This window comes from Suricata suricatta, chromosome 3 (genome assembly GCF_006229205.1).
Source record: "Suricata suricatta isolate VVHF042 chromosome 3, meerkat_22Aug2017_6uvM2_HiC, whole genome shotgun sequence".
Taxonomy (NCBI): domain Eukaryota; kingdom Metazoa; phylum Chordata; class Mammalia; order Carnivora; family Herpestidae; genus Suricata; species Suricata suricatta.
This window is the reverse complement of record NC_043702.1, coordinates 18,762,167-18,782,299: the sequence shown is the minus strand read 5'-3', so window position 1 is coordinate 18,782,299 and position 20,133 is coordinate 18,762,167. Positions and strand designations below refer to the sequence as shown.

Sequence of the window (20,133 nt, the reverse complement as noted above, 5' to 3'; positions counted from 1 at the left end):
ATTTCCCCAGATTGGCAAAGTGACCCGTGTCCTCCGACGCTGGCCCATGTTCTGGAACTGCTGGCAGCACTGATATGAGCAGCAGCCCGGTTCAAAGATGTACTTGGAGAGCAAGGAGTCTCACGTTCCTACCTCGGTTTGGAATGACCAGCTTGCAGGGCAGAGCAAGGGGGATGATGGAATGCTGGTAGACCAGGGCAGAGAGAGACCCTGCGGGGGAGAGACAGCATGTCAGGAGCAGTGTCACTGGGAGCAGGCCCCGGCCACTGAGGAGCCTGACCACCCCACCCCACAAGCCGCCATCTTCAGCTTCTTTATTACCCACCTCTCCCTCATCCCACCGATGAAGCTGAAAATCCACTCCCTCTTTGTTAGCAAGGTCTAAGGGAGGAGGTTCCAGTAGCTCACGCTAGCAGCCATGAGGCTTCCTTTCTAGAAAGTTCCTCCTAACATCTCTCCTAAGTCCCTCCAGCTGCTGGGGTGCCTCTCAGGACAGTGCAGCAGAAGTATCAGAGAAATCATGGGATCAAATCCCAGCTCAGTCACTTCTTAGCTCTGTGTTCTTGGAGAAGTCTAACTTCCATGAACCCCAGTTTCCTCACGTGTAAATGGGACCATAACACCTCCCATGCAGGATTGTTATGAGACCAGAAGTAACACAGGCTCCCAGACAGTGACTTTCACACAGTAGGTGGTCGATGAAGGCAGTTGTTACAGCTGTTATTTAAATTTTAATGATAATGCATCTCAGTGCCAGGAGACAAATGCAGAAAGGAATGTGGCAGAATGAATCAGCCACAGTACAGAGGACAGGAGGCCACTCACTGTTCATTTCTTCTGCTGCATCTATGACAAGGGGGGGCCTGGGACAGGCCTGAGACAAGCTAGGTCAACTGGCTGTGGAGACAGGGGTGGGGGACAGCTCACCGAAGTTTGGCTCGTTGGGGCAGCCCTTGAGCTTGACTCCTCTGGGGCCAGTCTCTATCAGGAAATGTCTTACCAGCTCGTGGGTCATGTCCCCTGGGATAAAGAGAATGATGTGAGGTTTGAGCACTTCTCATGGGGCCCTCCCACCACCTGCTAACACTGCTTCATCCCTTCCCCACAGGTGGCTCTGTGATGGGGGAAAGGGCCAGAAAGAGAATACAGCCAGAACCCAGCAGTGGAGACACCACTGCTCCAGGAAACACTCAAGCCAGAGTCCCAATAATCCTGCTTCCCTGTCCTCAGACCCCAACCATCATTAGGCCCCAGACTTGTTCTCCTAAAGAGTCTGACTCAGCAAGGACCAGCTCCCCCCTGAAAGTATAGGTCTGTCCGGCCCCAGGACCTTCTGGAGCCTCGGGCTCCAAGGAGGCTGTGCAGACCACTTGGTCCAGAAACCCGGCTTGAGGTGAGGGCATTACCTTTTTTATTCTGCTGCACGATGGTCGGAGGAGGTGAGGACACCTTCATGGCCAGCCCGTAGGCCCCTCGGAAGGAGTGGCTGTCTCGGATGATGAAGGCCCCTGGCTCCTGGTCCTTAAGGAGGGCGATGGCTGAAATGGGGAGGGATGAGGAAACCAGAGCAAATAAGAAATTGATGGCACTGGGCCCTGCTCAAGACTCATCAGGTCTACCGAATCTCGCTCTTCAGTTAGAACTTAAACACCCCTAAGGGTCCTCCTTTGCTCTGCTAAAGTTGGCAAATGTCTTCTATAAATAGCCAGGGAGTAAATATTTCAGGCTTCGCAGGCCGTGCCATCTCGATTGCAAACTTCTCGGCTCTACCACTGCAGAGCAAAAGCAGCCACAAAAACAACACATAAGCGAGTAGATACGGTGCATTCCAACAAAACTGCATTTACAGAAAGAAAGAGGTCCGGGCCCTGGGCCACAGTCACCAACACCTGTCTTACATCCACCTTCCCTGGGAGTCCGGTGCGCCTCACTCCATCCCCACACCCCCAACTTCATTTCTTCTGTAAAATGTGCAAAACTGTCCACATCATGTAGATAAGCTAAGATTTGCTATTATCTCGGCCAGCCTTTTACCTTGCTTGGAAAATCAAGACTTTGCTACCTTTTTTTTTTAATGTTTTATTTTGAGACAGAAAGAAATAGAGCTTGAGCGAGGGGTGGGTGGGGAGGCACAGAGAGAGGGAGACACAGAATCTGAAGCAGCCTCCAGGCTCTGAGCTGTCAGCACAGAGTCTGACACAGGGCTTGAACTCACAGACCACAAGATCTTGGCCTGAGCTGAAGTCGGATGGTTAACTGACTGAGCCACACAGGTGCCCCGAGACTTTGCTCTTTTAAGCACTCTTCGTAGGTCTACAAACCCTGGTTCCACTCCCCCCAGTTCACCCCGGGGAGGTGCCTCTTACTCTCTGAACTTGATCCCAGCCCCCCTCCATGTCTACCCCGTACTGCAAAAAGGAGTAAGTCTGCCCAAAGACAGGGTGGGCTACAGCTAGCCATGACCTCTGATGGACCCCAGGGCCCTCGGGGCCGCCCAGGACTCACCCTGCTCTCTGGAGATCTCCGGTTTGTACCAATACTTAGAAGTGTCCTGGACGAACTTCACTTTAGCCCGGGTCTCAGGGCTGTTGTCTAAAAAAGACGGAGACAGTTATGGGTTGAACTGTGTCCCCCAAAAAGGTAGGTTGGAGCCCTAACCCCAGAGACCTGTGAATGTGACCTTATTTGGAAAGAGGCTCTCCGCAGACAGAAGTTAAGATGTGGTTATGCTAGAGGGGCCCCAATCCAATATGACCCGTGTTCATATCAGAAGGGAAGGAGAGACACAGAGACCACGGGGGCAGTTGTGAAGATAGAGGCAGAGGCTGGAGGGTCGCATCCACAAGCCAGGGGACACCGAGGATTTGTCAGCAGCCACAAGAAGCTGAGAGGCAAGCCTAGAACACATTCTCCCTTGGGCCTCCAGAAGGAGCCTGCCAACACCTTGATTTTGGACTTCGAGACTCCAGTCCATGAGAAACTAAATTGTTGTCTCAGTCACCAAGTTTGTGGCACTTGGTTGTGGCAGCCATAGGAAGCGAACACAGAAAGGCAGTGTCCTCAAATGCCATCAGAGAGCCCTGCAGGAAGGGGCCTCGAGCAGCTTGCCCAGCCTTCCCCGTCTCCTGCTGACTGCTGTGCATCACGGAGCTGCTCTCCTACGGAAAAGCCTGGCACAGTGTTCTCACTGGGCTGAGGAAAACCCTTCCTCCCTGCCAGCCCCTCCTCTCTCCAGAAGATCTGGGCCAAACCCTTCCTGCAGCTTCTCTCCCACAGGCCAAGGCACTTCACCTTCCAGCCTCTTTCTCCACCAGATGAATTTCCCAACTTTGTCATAGCAACCTTGACACTGAGGGAAGAAAGCTACATTTCCGTCACCTCTCCCCAAGCCCTTCCTCATGGCCTATATGGAGGGCCCGTCTTCTCCGTCATAAACACACAAAAACTCAGTCCTGCTCTGGAACAGAGGAGGAGGTGGCTTAGAGGCTTTCTACTGTGAGTCACATACCCCACGTCCCTGGCAAATGAACCCCACCCAGACCCTTGGCAGACCAGAGATGCTTTATGGAGCATTAGGTTCTGGAAGATACTCAGAGAGCATCCAGTCTAACCACTCGACTTCACAAATGAGGGACAGTGAGGTTCAAAGAGGGAGAGGAACCTGCCCAAATCACACAGGCGGTTCACAGAAAGGCTCCTGTAAGATGTTCCCAGGTGTAAGGAAACACAGCCACCCATTTAGTGCCTGCTTTGCCTGATCTCCTTTGTCAGGGTATCAGGACAGGCAGCCCTCGCTCTCCAAGCCCTTCCTTCATCTTCTGGCAGCAAAGAGATAAAAAGGGGAGGGGGTGCCTGGGTGGCTCAGCTGATTGAGCATTCCACTTCAGCTCAGGTCATGAGCTCATCGTTTGTGAGTTCAAGCCCCACGTTGGGCTCTGTGCTGACAGCTCTGAGCCTGGAGCCTGCTTCCGATTCTGTGTACCCTTCTCTCTCTACTCTTCCCCCACTCATGCTCTGTCTGTATCTCCTTCAAAAATAAATAAACATTAAAAAAAAAAAGGGAGGGTTGGGAGAAGAGGAAGAAAGAAATATTCCAATTCTACAGGTTTCCTCCCCTTTCTTCAGAGAGAAGCCAGAACAGAGGGCTTCTGTGCTAAGGACACTATAAAGTTGAGAGCAGAGCTGAGATACGGGTTAGATTGTGTGTCCATTTTGACTTGTCGGTCACCCTGGGCTAGGCCCCTGGGATCGGCCTCTGAAGGACAGCAAGGGGGTAGGCCGGTCCCTTTCCTGGCAGCTGCATGCTTAGGGGGGGGCCTCGGGCGAAGCAGCCGGGCTGAGCAACTGCTGCAAGCTGCCTCTCTCTCTGCTCTGAAGCCCCAGGCCCGCGGCTTCAGGGCCTGATGAGCTGTGAGAGGTGGCTGCAGCACCCTGCGCCTTCCTGTGTTGACTCCAGTGGCTATTTTAAGCAGGGGAGATGGTGGGAAACAGGAAACGTCCCCACTACTGGAAGTTTTCCGTCCTCCAAGAAGAGGGGCTGGGAATCAGACATCTCTGGTGGACAGCAGGAAGCAGGGGCATGCGGGGTCACTGTCGACCCTGTTGGGGTCGGACCTGGGAGTGACACACTGAGAATCTAGGTGGCAGGGGCCCACCCCGGGCTGCTTAAAACCGTCTGAATCTTCCTCGAATGCCCCAGAGCTCCAGGGCCATTCTGCAACAGGCATATTTAAGGTCTGGCTGAGAAGCTACAGATCAGCTGAGGCCTTGACCTTGGTGTTCAGATACCCAGCCCTCTACGTGGAGGCCAAAGATGCCAAGTTCTGGCAATGAGGGAAGGGTTCAGTGTGTGAACCCGCATGAGCTTCGGTGAAGCCGGGCTGGTAGAAAACAGACTCCAGGGAAAGTGCCCAACCCTGGGCCTCAGCCCATGGCACTGCTGGCTGCCGGGCCCGTTATCAGTGATGTGCACACAGTGGGATCAAAAGGTGGGGACAGAGTGCCGTGGGCAGGCCAAAGGGATGGCGGTGAAGGTCAGGAGGGCAGATTTTCCAAGTTCTGCTACATCACAAATATGAAAACAGGAGAAGGTGACTCCAATAATGCTTCGAGGGCATGAGTGTCAGGGCACATGGGCCTAATTCAGAAGCTATGTACTAACTGTGACCCTGGACAAATGACTGAGTCTCTCTAAGCCTCATTTTGCTCATGCATGAAATGGGGGTGATCATACCTACTTTGCCAGGCAGCCGTGAGGATTAAAGGCTTAGTGCGTGGCTCAGAGCCTGGCACACAGCGTGTGCCTGCGAGTGGCAGAAGCTATAATGATGGTGATGATAATCATCAACACCATCTTCATCCTTCTCCTCCTCCTCTTCATCCTCATCATGGGCACCCACAGCCTCCTCGCTGTCCCCCAACCCAGCCCACTTACTTTGAGGACACTTCCAACTCCCATTACACAGACAAGGAAACTGAGGCCAAGAAATTAGTGAGCCGCCCCAAGGTTGTGTGTCAAGGAGCCGTCAGCACGGAGACGGAGACAGACATCCCAACCAGGGGCCCATCTGCCACGGCGGAGGTGGGGGCGGGGGGAGGGGCTCACCTGGCATGGAGTACTTGGAGAAGTCAGGCAGCGTGTGGGAGAAGGAGACGGTGCTGCCCCCACTGGGACTGGACATGCCGCTGGCCACAGGTGAGGAGGACACCTTCCCGTTGACGGTGGCATAGTTGGGGAGGCTGCCCGCCCGGTCTCCCACGGACATCCTCCGCTTCTCGGGCAGGGCTGGCGTCGGGCTCCCTTGCCGGAAGGCTGCAGAATCCGGTGACGGGGAGGTGACAGGGCTGCTGAGGCCCGGGTAGTAGGCAGGGGACACAGGGAAGGAGGGCGTCGAGGGAGCCTGGTAGCCGGAGGCACTGCTCTGCCGGGACAGCGTGGGTCTCCGGTCCTCAGGGGTGGAATGGCCCCCGTAGGCCGCGTGCCGGTCCAAGCTGGGGCTGCCGGGAATCATGGATCCGGGTCCTCCCGGGTGCCGGCCCAGGCTGGGGCTTCCCGGGGTGGTGGCCACACTGCCGTGGAGGCCTGGAACCTGGTGTGCCCCAGGGTGCCGGCCCAGGCTGGGGCTTCCCGGGGTGGTCGCTGCACTGCTCTGGGGGCTGGAGACTGCACTACCATGGTAACCAGTTCCCACTGGACCCATCACCTGGCGGTGGCTCAAACTGGGGCTACTGGGAGCAGCCATGCTGGGGTTGATGGCCCGGCGGCCGAAGCCAGGACTGGGAGGAGTATTGGTGCCCACTGTCCTGTGGCGCGCCTGAGGGCTCCCAGGCACCGTGTGGACGCCGGCCACAGTGAACTGAGGCCGCGCCTGGCTGTCTGGGGAGCCGAACTGCTGTAGTGAGTAGTCAGGGCTGCTGTAGCTGCTGCCCACGGTCGGGAGAGGAGAAGAGCTCTGGTAGCTTCTCTGAGCCGAAGGGCTAGGCTGTCCCAGGCTGCCCGAGCGGAAGCCTGAATCCAGCAAAGGCTGGGTAGGTGTCCGGGGGCCCTGGTCGCTGCTTTCCCCGGATGGGAAACTCCCCACTGAAGTGCTGGAAAGAGAGGGGGCAGGTTGAGATGTCAAGGTGGCATTTAATGAAGGCCAGGCTTTCAGTGAGCCCTTAGCTCTCCCCAAAGCACTAGTGACAACAGTAAGAGCCCACTGACATGCACCAAAATGTCCCAACTTTTGCACATCACCCCATGGACGAAGAGACAGAGGCTCAGAGAGGTTCGGCAATCAGCTCATGACCACATAGCCTGTAAGAGACCAGGGTTCCAATGCAGTTAGACCTGATTCCGAAGCCCATGTCTTCCCTACTGTCCCTTGTTGATGCCTGAGCCACAAGTCAAAGCAAGGGGGGTATCCCCTATGGAAACTGAAGATGTATGTCCCCATGCCACCCCCAGTACCACGGACACTGAATACCAGGGTGGGGTCAAACCCTCCAGCTCCTGTTCCTACTGGGAGTGTCCCCGCCTTGACTCACTGCTCTCAGGATGCTATTAGCATCTTTGAACACTGCAAGTGCTAGACCTGAGCTTTCATTCCTGGATAGCCGCAAAAGGGAAAGATACCAAAGTCTCAGAGCGGGAGGTTCCAGCTTATTGTAAAGTCTGCTTTCCAGCCTTTGGATCTGGCCACACTGATTTAGCAAGCTGCCTTCCATAGTAATGAGACACCCATCATTAGCAGCATTTAAGCAGAAGATGACCAACCTCTTGACCTGAATGTTGAGGTGGGAATTTCCTCTGTCGGGCAGTTAGTGTAGATGAGCACAAAGGTTGCTTCCAATTCTAAGGCTTTGATAAAATTCAGTTCAGAGGGGACTGTGTCAGGGGGGCAGGGGACAGCCATAGTCACAGGCTCTCCTCCAAAGTTACGTGCAACCTGGATCGTGCTTATTAAAGTTTCCTCATGTGGGAAACAAGGGTGCTGGAATAGACGGCCCTGATTCTTTCCAGACCCAAACTCCTATCCATTGATGATATGGTAGGAGAGGCCAAGGTCGACAGAGACCCTGCATAAGCTGAGGCTGTAGGGAGGTGGCAGGTAGGGAGGTGGCACAGGCCCCTGGGTGGAGCAAGGGTGGGGGCTGTCCTTACACAAGCCAATGGGCCAGCCTGGAGCTACAGACTGGAAGGAGTCTGGAGGCCAGGCTGGATAAGCTCAGCTCCCTGGCTGAGGGGGGCACACAAAAGCCAAGGGCAGGAAGCAGGTCACAGGCAAGGCCAAGAAAAAGTCTACCTTAGATCCCAGAAGTGGCTAGAGTGGAATGCCATTCCTGGTACAGAATAACATGGCTTCTGAGGAATGGAGGGAGTGTCAGGCTGAGTGGGCTGGGCCGGGGTGGGGGACTGACATGGAGTTCTGGAAGATTAACCCCACAGGAGAAACACTAGCTTCCTGAGCCCTGAAAAGAGCCAGCTCTACAGCAGGAGGACTTTGAGTGAGAAACAGTGAAAACTTCCTGATTCAAGGCTCCCTGGGCATGGGCAGTGGGGGCTGGCCAGGTTAGGAAAATGTCCATTTTGAAAGGGAGAATTCACATTCTGGCTAGACGCACATTTCTTAAGAAATGGAGCCTGTCTGCCTATCAAGAGGCTGCGGAGGGGGCAAGGTGAACTGGGGATGCACGCTTGGCTTGAGGTTCCAGAAATCTTTTAATTTTTTTTTAATGTTTATGTTTGAGAGAGAGAGAGTGAGCAGGAGAGAGCCAGAAAGAGAGGGAGACACAGAAGCTGAAGGAGGCTGGAGGCTGGAGGCTCTGAACTGTTAGCACAGAGCCTGATGCAGGGCTTAAACCCATGAACTCTGAGATCATGACCTGGGACGAAGTTGGCCGCTTAACTCACGAGCCATCCAGGTGCCCCGAGGTTCCAGAATTCTCAGAAGAGCAGAACACAGCCTCTGCTCACCTGGCCACCCCACCCTGACCTGGGAGGAGATGCGCTGTGCGGGACCAACATAGGGCGGAGGGCATGCAGCAAACAGCCACCAGGCCCAGCCGGTGATAGTAGCAGGAGGTGGCTGGAGAGTTCCGAGGCCTCCTAGGAGCCTAGGCTAGGATGGGGGTGGGCGTGTAAAGGGACGCCCAGTGGCAGTCTCCCTTCCTAGTCCCCAACCACCAAGCCTGGCACCCTACGTCCTGCCCCAGCTCATCTCCAGCTCCCTCTCCGGTATCATGTCACGCTCTCCCTGTCACCAAGCCCACACTCCACTCCCCCAGCTAGGTAGCTTCTCACTGTACCCCCCACAAGGGGGGCTTTCCCCTTCAGACCCCTCCCCTGCCTGATCCAGGCTTTCCTCTCTGTCTGACCCATCCGGGGAAGCCAGCCGCCCATCCACCAACACATCCCTCCTCACCAGCAGCTGCATGCCCTCAGCCCCCCCCTCCCCAGCCCTGGCTGTGCTGTCCTTCTAGAATATTGCTCCCTCCCTCTCCCCGTTTCAATACCTGATCACTCTTCTGGCCTCACCACAAATACCTCCAGCCCCCCCAGAAACCCTCTCTGCACCCCTAGCCAGAAACGGTAGGCCCTTGCTGGGAAATCCAGACACTTCTACATCTGCTTTGAGCACATCTGTGTGTCATCTGTGACAGGTGGCACCTAAACGCAGGGCCAGGAGAGACGTGGGTTCTAGAACCAGACGCCTTTGGTCCAAATCCTATTTCTGCTACTGTTTAACTGCAGGACCTTGAGCAAGCTCCCTGGCCTCCCTGTGCCTCAGTTTCCCCTTATGAAAAGTAGGATCATAGTAGTAGCATTTAGCAAAGTGCCAGGCACATAGAAAGACTCACTAGACCATTATCTCATTGCTTTTGTTAGATTTTAAAGTTGCAGGGAGCACTGATTCACCACATGCATGGCAGTGTACCTGCTGCACAGTTTTCCGGAAGGTGGGATTGAATTCAGCCTGGGAGTTACAGGTCCTCCGCCCTCATGCTCCCCATGGGATCTGGCACCCGGGATGCTCTCCCAGTGCACCCCGGTGGGCTGGTTTCCAAGGTGCAGCTCCCTGGATGTGATTTCTGCCCACCTGCGCTCTAGGCAGACCCAAGCCTGGACCCTCCTCCCCACTTACCTGCCAGCACTGAGGATAGGGCTGCTGGTGGAGAGGGGGCTGGGGGACACAAAGGAGCCTCCCAGGGTCCCGTTCCTCAGGGGCATCTCATGGCTATAGGCCTGGACAGCTGGGGCGCTAAAGCTCTTGGGCTCGGGGTCCTGAGTTCGGGGCCCAGCCACTGCCGTCCGCACCACCGACTCCACGTAGCTCCGGGGCTCTGGAAGGGGCAGAAGAGAATGCTGAGGTCCACGAGGGTGCAGTGTAGACCCCTCCCAAGCTGTCAGGGAACCCGACAGCATTCCCCCAGCCTGTGGGGACAGTTCCCAAAGGACAGCCAAGCATGCAAAAGGCACCCCTGGGGCTACCTCTCTTCCCAGTGTCTTGGAAAAGCTGTGAGAGCCCCCACAGAGCCTTTACTCAGGGCCTCGCTCACAGAAGCTTCCCAGAAACGGACCCCAGCTTTGCCACTGAACACGGCCATCACAGAATCCTCCCCTCTGGGGCTAGGACACCTGTCTATAGCTGGCGCTCCTTTACGCTGCTTCTTTTCTTCAAAGAGCCTTCTACCCAGCCCACCAGGCTCTCCAAGGCCCCCCCACCCCCAGCACCACCGATGTCTGGGCGCTACAGCGGACCCAGAGCTCCAGCCCAGCCTTGCCCACATTCAGAACAGAGCCAGGGTTCACACAGGCTCCACCCACACCCAGAATCCAGAAACAGGCTTGCTGGCCTAGCAACAGGCCTGTGCTGGTGAGTCACGCGCAGCCCCGGCCCTGCCAAGACACACCCACCCACCTTGCCTGACACACTTAGCATTCCTCCTGAGACTGACATGACTGCCGGAGTCCAGTGTTTAGGAGGGTGTAAAGATCAGGGGCGTTGGGGGACAAGAGCCAGCAAGGCCATTCTACAGGTGAGGGCTCTGAGGCCTGGGAAGAGCAATCTGTGTGTCTGAGAGGCACAGCCGGGAGCCAGATCTTCTGACCCCCAGCCGGCACTTGTCTGACCCCCTCCCCCGCCCATCCAGACCTCTGAGGCCAGGCCTGAAACTAACTCCATTCTACACCAGGAGAAGAAGCAGGGCCCTCGTGGCCTCTCCGGGGACGTGAGCAGGGCTAGATGATGTTCCTAACACCTCCAGTCCTGGCCCCATCCTATATCTCCCCCAGGAGAGACGTGATCAGAGCACAGGCTCATACCCCACACGCAGTCAGGGCATCTGCAGAAACCAGCCTGCGAAAGTGAAGAACCAGGGAATCTGTGCTGCCCTGGGCCGGCCAGGCCTGTGTGACAGCGGATGGGGAGGACAGGATGTCTTCAGAGGGACAAGCATGGGGTGTCCTATTCCAGATACCGGGCACAGGGTGATACAGAAGCAGGCACCTCGGTGCCCCGAAGCTGGAGGCAGGGGTAAGCGAGGCCTCCTCAAAAGCCTCCCCTCCATCAGCCCAGGCCACACACCCACCTCACAGAAGCCCCAGGCTTCTTCACTGCCAATGGCATTGGTTCTGTGCCAACCATGCCCGAGGGCCTGCTGGAGCAAGGAGATGCTACAGAGATCCTCTGACCCGGGGTAGGCGCACACTTTGTAAAAGGTTAGACAGTAAGTCGTTTAGGCCATTTAGCAAATGGTGTCTGTGGCAAGTACTCAATCCTGCGTTTGTAGGACAAAGTCATAGACGATCCCTGAACAAAGAGCATGGCTGTATGGCAATGAAACTTTCTGTACAAAAACAGAGAGGTGAAGTGATTTGCCCCAGAACACACAGCCAATCAATGGCCATAGGATACTAGCACCATGGTATCCTGTCTCTCAGTGCTGGCTCCTGGAAGCCTAGAGAAGGGCCACAGCCCCATGGGGACACCGAGAGCTGGCTGCTTCCCAGTACTCCAGCATGGCAGCCAGAAGTATTAATACTGATAAAAATAGCAAGTACATGAGCAAAGTAGGAGAATGTACGTAACTGGAGAATGTGAGTCCCTCACCCTGTCACACGGTGAGGGGCAGATTTGGCCTAGGAGAACAGGCAATCTGACCTGGAGCCCCCTCCTGCCCACTGCACACATGCACTGGCCAGCTAAAGCCAGGGAGCCAGTATTTCATGTGTCTTTAGTCTTGGGAGGATGACTGTGTCCTGGGGTAACCCCATCAGGGTGCGAGGAATCACGCAACAAGGAGCCCACAGAAATGGCAATGGAGACACAAAACCAGAATCCCCCCTCCCTTCCCCTCCCTCACCATTCTGGGTCACTCTCTGAGAACTCCTCCTGTACCTTTCCAGGCTCTTGGCTTCCCCTGGGTGCCTGCAGTCCTCGGCACCCCTTTTCTCTCACTGGAAGACAAGGACATGCACCTGCTCCCTGGCCACGCTGGGCTCCTTGCTGACCTATATTCACAGCGCTCCCCACACCCCATTGCCTACAGTGAGCCCTTGATGTGTATCTATCCTATAAGCCAGCCAGTACATGATCTTCACTGTCCGGCCCCCACCCAGGCAGAGATGCATAATGACTGGACTCAAGAGACATGCACTCATTTTTCTCTTTCCCTGGAAGCTCCGGCTAAAACCCCCATGTGTGATCCCTAAAGTCTGTGCTCTCCTGCCAGTCCAGTTTGCTCTGTGTCCCTGGAGGCCAGTACTGACTGCATCCCCCAGACCCTCCGGTGGTTCTAGGACTCAGGAAGGCTTTGGCCTTCAGCCAGTGGGAAGGACTGGCAGGAGATGGGAGGGAGGGAGGGAGGAAGGAGAGAAGGTCAAGGTGCCAGAGGCTGCGTCCCTCTGCCCAAGACCACAGCTCTGGTCAGGGGCCCTCTGCTCCAGCTGTCTGCTTCAGCTTCAGGTCTGGCATGAGGACGGCTCCTTCTCTGGCTAGAGACCACCTGAGGGTGCTTCACCACCCATCACGGGTCTGCCCAGACCTTTTCAATAGTCCATTAAACTCTTCTCCATTGCCCAGTGGAATGAGCCATCTGTTTCCGCCGGGACCCAGGCCCATACACTAGGTCAGCAACTCAGATTACCCTATACCCCACCCTGTAAAAAAATGTACCCCTTTGACAGCAGTAAAATTGAGATTAAATGAGTCTCACCACCTTCTCCCCTAGTCAGGACAGAGCCGAGCCCAGGACCCATGGATGCCAACTCTCATCTGGCCCGCTCGCCATTAAGCAAGGCCGCGGCCCCACTGACTGTTCCTGACCTGAGCAGAGTAGCCTGAGCTCCAGGCTGGGGGCCTGCACAAACTCGGCACAGGGTGATGAAGGGACAGCACGTTAGAGATTCTGTTTCATCAGCCCCTTCCCCACTCTGACTGGATCCGAAGCCACGGGAAGCCAGAGGAGGACTGTGTCTGAACTTGGGGGACAGGACAGCTCGCCCAGGGAGAAGCAGTGGCTGCCTTCCATTCACACGGAAGGAAAGTCCATGGGCTCAGAGGGCAGCCAGCCACAGGGCTTTGCTCCCAGGCCGGGATGATTTCAGCGACCCAGCCTACCTGGCCCTGCCCCCACCTCTGTGCCCGTCCCCTGTCCCAATGGGGGCATGGCCATCCTCATCTTTGCTCGGCTAGGCTGTGGCCATCTGTCCGCCCATCCTGGCCTACCAGCCCCACCCAGGAGGAGAGATGAGCAGAGCCCTTTGCCTCCATCTCTGCTTCTCATGAACAGAGGCCCGATCTTTGGGAAGTTACTTGACTTCTTGGGTCTGTCTCCAGAACTGTTCAAAACCAACCTTTAAGGCCTGAGTTTTCAGACTCAGTAACCATGTTGAAAATACCTCCTTCTTCTGTCTATTCCTTGGCTTTTTCTCTCTTCCAAACCACAGGACAACATATGACTCATGGGATCTCCCTTCTCTCACTTCCTGGAGGGGTGAGCTGGGACACACTGCTGAAACTTTCTGGGACTCAATCTCCTCTTCTGTAAAATGGGAATGAACATACACCCACCTGCCCAGCCAGGATCAAGTGACAGAGATGGGGAAGCTCCCTCTAATTCTCCTCTGCTAATTTCCACACTGGTGTTTATGAGCAGCCCCATTGGTGCTGGTCCATGGCCCCCGCCACACCCGCTCCTGCCTCCCTCTAGCCTTCTCTCGCCTCTCCTGCTACCTCCCTCCTCTCCTCCAGGCCTGGAGCAGATACACCCAAAGGAGTTGGAAAGAGTGGGAGAGGTGGAGCCACGGAGGGTACTTCCTGTAGAACATTCCAGAAGCCCAAACTTATTCCAAGTGGTTGTCGGCAGCTGAGAGCAACTGGAAGCAGAAGAGTGGCCTGTCCGCACCGGACCCAGGGCACTGTCCGCTCTTCACCCACACCCTGGAGCGCATTTCCTGCCACCAGGAAAGGTTCTTTGCCTGGAGAGAAGGGGCCTGCACACCCCAAGTAAGATGAAGACATGTGGGTGGTAACAGGAAGTAAAGAACCCCCAAGTTCCAATCAGCAGCTGGAAAGTAGGAATTTCAAGCCTTTTAGATTCATACACAGGAGTTCTGAACTCCCATAACACCCTGTTCCAACCCCACTCGGCACTCTGTCCTTACGCTGAGCTATATGATCACATCTCTGCCCTCACCAGGATATTTCACATGATACCCTCAGTGCCTCGCATAGCACCTGGCACATAATAGGTGTTCCATAAATCTGCGCTGCACAGCACTGCCCCAGAGTCCCAGCTGGCAAGGGCCACCCCTCACCAAGGGTCTCAGCACAGGAAGAGCCCCCCCAGAGGAGCCATTTCTAGTCCAAAGTCTCCCTTTATGCCAAATCCACCCCATCTGATCATCTGGACAAACAGAACCTAATGTGACTGTCCCCTGTTCCCATTCCTCTGGGAAGGAAGCTTCCACAATTTCTTTCCCTGTTTCACCACTGGGAAGACATTCTGGATGTTGACCTCATGTGGTAACTGTTGCAGGCTTGCTTCTTCCTCCTTCACAGAGAACCCAGTCCCCAGCCCCACTGTTTCCATTTGGAGGTTGCGCCCAGTGCGGTGTAGTTCCATGGAAAGGGACAGCCTCTACAAGCTGATCCAGCACCGGCTTTCAGCCATGCCCCTGATGGACTCTGTGGGCCTAGCCAAGTCATTTAGCCACCCTACACATCATCTTCTCATTGGTAAAACGGGGTTCCACCTTCCTCTCAGTCTTGGTTGTTAAACAAGATGATGTGACTATGGCCACCCATGATCTCACTCCTGCCTGGTGAACCTCATCTGTACCACCTTCCTCCTTACTCCAGCCTCCAGGCCCCTCTTGCTCTCAACCTCGCTGATTTTGCAGTTCCTAGAAAAAACATGCCCTCCCACCCCATGCCCTTTGTACATGTTTTTCCTCTACATCGAATGCTTTTCTCACCTCCCAGTTTCACTAAGTTAACCCTCACATCTTACTTCTTCAACCAATGTCAGGCTCCTGGCTATAAGGTCTCATAAACTGTATCCCTTCCCTTTTGAGTGCTATCTCAGTATGTACTTCCGACTAATTTAATTCTGGCCCCTGCTCGTGCATATGCTCCATGAGATTCGGAATCACAGTACCGCACATGATTATGTTCCCAGAGCCAGACACATATTAGGCACATGAAATACTGACGAAATGACCAAAGAATGAGAGAATTAATACATGTAAAGCATTTAGCAGAGTGCTTTGAGAGCAGACCCCTCCTGAAATCTGCTTCTCCTCTAGCCGAGTGATTCTGCCTCTGATCATTTTTCCTCACAGGCATCTCTTTCTGACTTTCTCATCAGAGCTTTGACAAGGAGGGTCAGCAAACAATATGCTTCGGTCTGACCAGGGAGGTGGGACATGATTCAGGAAAAATGGAACTGGCTGCCCACAGCCTTGCACCTGGCCCTCTCCCTGCCCGCTCCCCAGGCCATGACAGCGATTCTGGCCCCCCACACGGGAATCCCAGGGCACGGTGTCTGGAGACAGGAGGAGGGTTTTGAAATAGCCCCTTGACTAGGAGAAAGGAGACCTGTGAGTCCTGTCTGGGCCCTGCTGCCTCCTCACTGTGGCCTTGGGCAGAAGCCCTGGGCCCTCGCCCCACAACACAGGCCTCAGCCCCACACCTGTGGAAACGATGGGTGCAGCAGAGGTGATCCCCAAGAGCTATCCCCTCCAAACCACACAGCGGAGGGTCGGGGCCTTGAAGGCCAAGAGCCATCTGCAGGGTGAAACGGGCAGTTCAGTTCTGCTGATACTCGCTTCTCTGAAGTGTCACCCCAAGTGGGAAACAACTCCCAGCACCTATCAGCCTGTGGGATAATCTCCCCTCAGATCTTCTCACTGGAGAGGGTTTGTGGGTACACCTGGGCCCCAGCATTTCTGGACTCCTATCCCATTTTCATGGCCCTGTCAGGAGCTGGGAGCCAGCAGCCAGCCTGGAGGGAGCCCCTTCCCTCCCCCTAGCCCCAACTCCCGGAGGAGGCGGGGGGAAGGACAGCCAAGAGCACCCGGGAGATCCCCCACTTGGGGTCTGTTGCGCCACCTCTTTCTGCGCCCCCCAGGCAGCCTGGGGCTGCTGCCCAAACTCTGGCTGGTGCCCAGTGGGCAGATTCCAAGGGGCACAGCCCATGCCCACTCTGGGAGTGGGAAATCAAGGCGGTGAGTACAAAGGAAGTGTGCTTCAGAAAAGCACATAGAGCCTTTAAAGAAACCAGGCTACCCAGAACCAGGGCCCAAGTGGGAAGTCAGAACATCTAACATGTCAGAGCTGGAAGGGACCATAGTGCTCACTTCATCTAAGCCTGGCTGGTGGAGACAGGGACACTGAGGCCCAGAGTCACATACAGATGGCCTAAGCCAGCACCTCCTTCATTTCACCTGATGCTCTTGAATCATCACTTGACTTCTGTTCCTAATAAGTTAAAGGCCTCCAAGCAGGGGGTGAGGGCCAGAAGGCAGATTATGTCCCGCCTCTGCTCCCCTTCTCTGCCCATGTCCCCCTCTCTATGTCCCCCACTCTGCCTCGTGTACAATGCAGAGTTCATCTACACCAAGCATTAAGCTGGGACACAGACTTGCTAACCCCTTGAACCTGGGCAAATCACGTGCACAGGTGCCCTGACGCATCCTTGTGGGAGGGGTCCACAGCCATTGTGAAATCCCCAGAGGCACCCAAGGTCCCGGAAAGGCAGACTCCCTCCCCACCAGCTGCCACAGCAAGGGCTCCAAGACGGCAACGCTCAGCTCTGAGACTGCTGAGCTATGCATGCGGGCCAGGCCCCCAGAAGTGGGATGACGTGTCCCTTCGCCCTCTGAGGGCACTGGCCGCACCCCAGGCAAGCTAGCAGAAGTGGCACTAGGGGAGGAAGGGGAGGGGGTCATCGCAAGGTGGCACCACACTGGCGCCCAGAGCTGGCTATGCCTGAACCTGTGCCCAGCTCCTCAGTCAGAGCTCAGGGCAGCGCCCAGGGTGCCAGCCCATCAGCAGGGGGTGAGGGCCAGAAGGCTGAGACCCTTCAGAAAAGACATCTGCCCTCTGGGGCAGCCCAACCAAGCCAGCCATTCCCAGACCCAGAGAGAGGGAAGCAGCCACACAGCAAAGCCACGCTTACCTTTGGGAAGCTCTGTCACCACCTTCCCCTCATCCTCCTCTGAGGGAAGACGAGAGGAGAGGTAGGAGGAAGGAGAGGCAGGAAAGAGAGGCAGGTGATAAGGAGGTGAGGAAGAGCAGAAAGGAGAGAGAGAGATCGATTAACAGGGATCATTTCCTGAAAGAGAATTCGCTGAGAAAGTGGAGGTAGGAAAGCAGGGGCGAGGCCAGGGCGGATGAGTCCAGGGTGAGGGGTGAGATCCTAAGAGCCATGCTGACAGGACCCTGGGAGCTCAGGACGCACACGGTTCAAGGACGGCCTCGCTCCCAGGGACAACACCAGCCCCTCTCACAGCCCCTGTGCCCTGAGCTTGCATCTGAAGCAGAAGTGTGCTGGCTAGTGAGAGGCAGCCCCAGCCCGCTTCTGCTCCCTGGTGACTCAAGTGTCCCTGGCCATGCAGACACCTCCGAGCGGGAGGCTGTGCCGGCCGCGTGGGTCACACATGCATGTCGTTGCCCTCCTACCTGGCTGGATCAGTCTTCTGGGGACTGAGGAAAAAAAGCAACGTTGGCCCCAAGAGCTCCAGCCCAGCCCTCAAACCAGAGTCTAGGCTCAGCCTGCTCAGAATGGCCACTCAGGGACCAGGGCCCTCCACTCTCCCCTTTCCTACAGGGAGAAAAGGAGCTGGGGCATTGATAAGGAAGTAGGAAGTGTGAGCTGGGGGCGTGTGTACATCTCTGTGCGTGTGTGTGTGTGTGCACACGCACATCCAAGGACACAAGTGCCTGAACACTAGGGGACATTGGAGTCAGGTTAATAGAGAAGGAAACTGAGGCCACGCCTCCAAATTCCCAAGTCAGATGATCTTGGGAGTGGCACTGACCCCACGAAGACTATAAAAGGACCTACCCCCCTCAATCCCTGCACAGAGAGCCCCCTACACAGGCCTGACCTTAGTGTGGGCACAAAACCAACCTACCATCTTGTTTCCAGAAGGGTACTGAGAACCCATCACCTTTGGGCATTTTCTGATTAGATCCTGAGGCCCCCCCTGCTGCCCAGGACCATACGGGTCCTCCAACCCCGACTCATCCCTTAGGCCTCCCCCACCACCTCCCTTCCCCAGAGTCACTTACCACCAGTAGGGTGCAGCAGGATGTCCGCGGGGTTGTGGGGTTTCAGGCCAAGAGCAGACAGGGGTGTCTTGGCCAGACCTGGAGGGGAGCGCACTGTGCCCAAAAGAAGAAAAAAGACACAGCCAGCGAGTGAGCCTCGGGATGAGGGAGGGGTGGGGAGAGGAAAAGGGGCAGGAGTAGGGACACCCCTAAGTGCGGGCATGTCAGTGAGGGATGGGCAGCAGGGGCGGCCCAGGAAAACCAGCCCCAATCTGAGGTTGCTGCCACAGCCCTTTCCCATCCCTGCGTTTCTCCGCAGCTCTGAGGGCACACAAAGTCAGGAAATGGCGCTGCCCCTCGGCCTGGCCCTCAGCCTCGAGAAACTAATTTCCATGCTCGGGCCCTCAGTGGCATCGCTGGGGTCCCCTTGCATCATCACCACAGCTCAGGACACACACACAGGCTTTCTCTGACTCCCTCCATGCTATATTCTCTCTTCCTTCATCCTCTCTCACAGTCTCTCTATACCACACACTTCGATGGACTTAGAGAACTAAAGGAAATGGGATATCGAGACAGCACATCCTGTAAAGGATGGAGGAAGGAAAGGGACCATGGGCAGAGCCATGCCCACCAGAGATCCCAGGGCAGCTCTCGGCCAAAGGTCTTTGACCCCCCCCCAGCCAACCATGTCACTTGCAAACCCCAGGAAGAAAGAATTTCTCAGTGTGGGGCTCTCTGTACCCCCAAATCCCAGCGTCCCAGAAGAGGGAGAAGCCCCGTCTCCACCATCCCTGGCCAAGAGCACCAACTCTCTGTGCAAACCCCAGGGCCCTTCCCAGCTGCCCGCCTGGGTCAGGAGTGTCATGTAACACACAAGGTCAGAAAGGGCTGCCGGGCGTTTTCCCATCAGCCAAGGACAAGGCCAGTGTTGGAGCTGAACTACAGGGCGGTGGTTATGCCGAGTCACGAGATCTCTCCTCAGTGGGCAGCAGCTGCCTCCCCTAACACACCTCTGAGAAGTAAGAAGTGAGCTCCATGTCTCCAGCACAGACATCGGGAACCTGCAGAGGCCACGGGCCCCAAGGACACACAGCCAGACAGATCAGCCAGAGCCCAAGCCTGCCCGCCACACACGGGTGGCCTCAGCAGACCAGTGGTCACCTGCCAATGCCTAGCACCCGCACGGCAGCTCTGGGAACCCCCGCAACCCCTCTTCCTTTTCCCAAAAGACAGAGGAACCTACAGGAAACAAAAAGCTACGATCTCTCTATGCAAGTGACACGCATCACTTATTGACATCTTGCAGTAGACCCTTATCAAGCACTTATTAATGTTTGTCAAATGAATGAATTTGAATGCAGTTAGCTGTGGAGGAACGAGCCCAGCATCAGAGACCGCTGCCCGGGAAAGGAGAACGAAGCATCCCCAGCTCACAGGTGTGCCTGTGTTGGCCCAGCTGGTGTGGCAGGAGGCACAGGTGGCCCGGTGACCCACGGTGAAGAGGACAAGAGGCAGGGGGAGGTTTCTCCTGGCTCTGCTTCCAGCACCTCCAGCCACTGGGGGCTCCTGCTATAGTCCCCAGGCATCTGGCTCTTGTGCTGAGCCAGATGAGTGGGTGGCCCTGAAGCTGGGCAAGGCTTTTGCTTCCCAACACAGAAATTCCTCGCATTTCTCCGCCTCTGTCCTCTCTCCTAACCCCATGTCTGATGAAACCTCGGACTTCTTCTCCCCACTGGGGCACCAGGGCTGGCGAGGACAGGGCAAGAATGATGGGGACAGGCACATGCAGCAAAAACCGAACTCACACTCAGCCCAGATGGCTTCCATCCCAAACAGGGTGATGACTGAGATCCTAGCTGATTGGACCAACCGC

General features: G+C 55.9%; 1 protein-coding gene across 12 annotated transcripts in view; it reads right to left on the bottom strand.

Moving 5' to 3' along the window:
* TNS1 (tensin 1) overlaps positions 1 to 20,133 on the bottom strand; it is a 184,503-nt gene that overhangs the window by 11,203 nt on the left and 153,167 nt on the right. For 6 of the 12 annotated variants that reach the window (XM_029933858.1, XM_029933864.1, XM_029933863.1 and 3 more), the window contains 9 exons: positions 18,279 to 18,371; positions 17,667 to 17,690; positions 17,164 to 17,202; positions 9,624 to 9,822; positions 5,606 to 6,588; positions 2,506 to 2,592; positions 1,407 to 1,538; positions 928 to 1,020; positions 133 to 210 (listed from right to left, as the gene is read on the bottom strand). In XM_029933858.1, coding sequence (XP_029789718.1) covers positions 133 to 210; positions 928 to 1,020; positions 1,407 to 1,538; positions 2,506 to 2,592; positions 5,606 to 6,588; positions 9,624 to 9,822; positions 17,164 to 17,202; positions 17,667 to 17,690; positions 18,279 to 18,371 — 1,728 coding nt within the window. The remainder of the gene's footprint in view (positions 1 to 132; positions 211 to 927; positions 1,021 to 1,406; positions 1,539 to 2,505; positions 2,593 to 5,605; positions 6,589 to 9,623; positions 9,823 to 17,163; positions 17,203 to 17,666; positions 17,691 to 18,278; positions 18,372 to 20,133) is intronic. The other 6 variants (XM_029933861.1, XM_029933867.1, XM_029933859.1 and 3 more) reach the window with 3 other exon arrangements.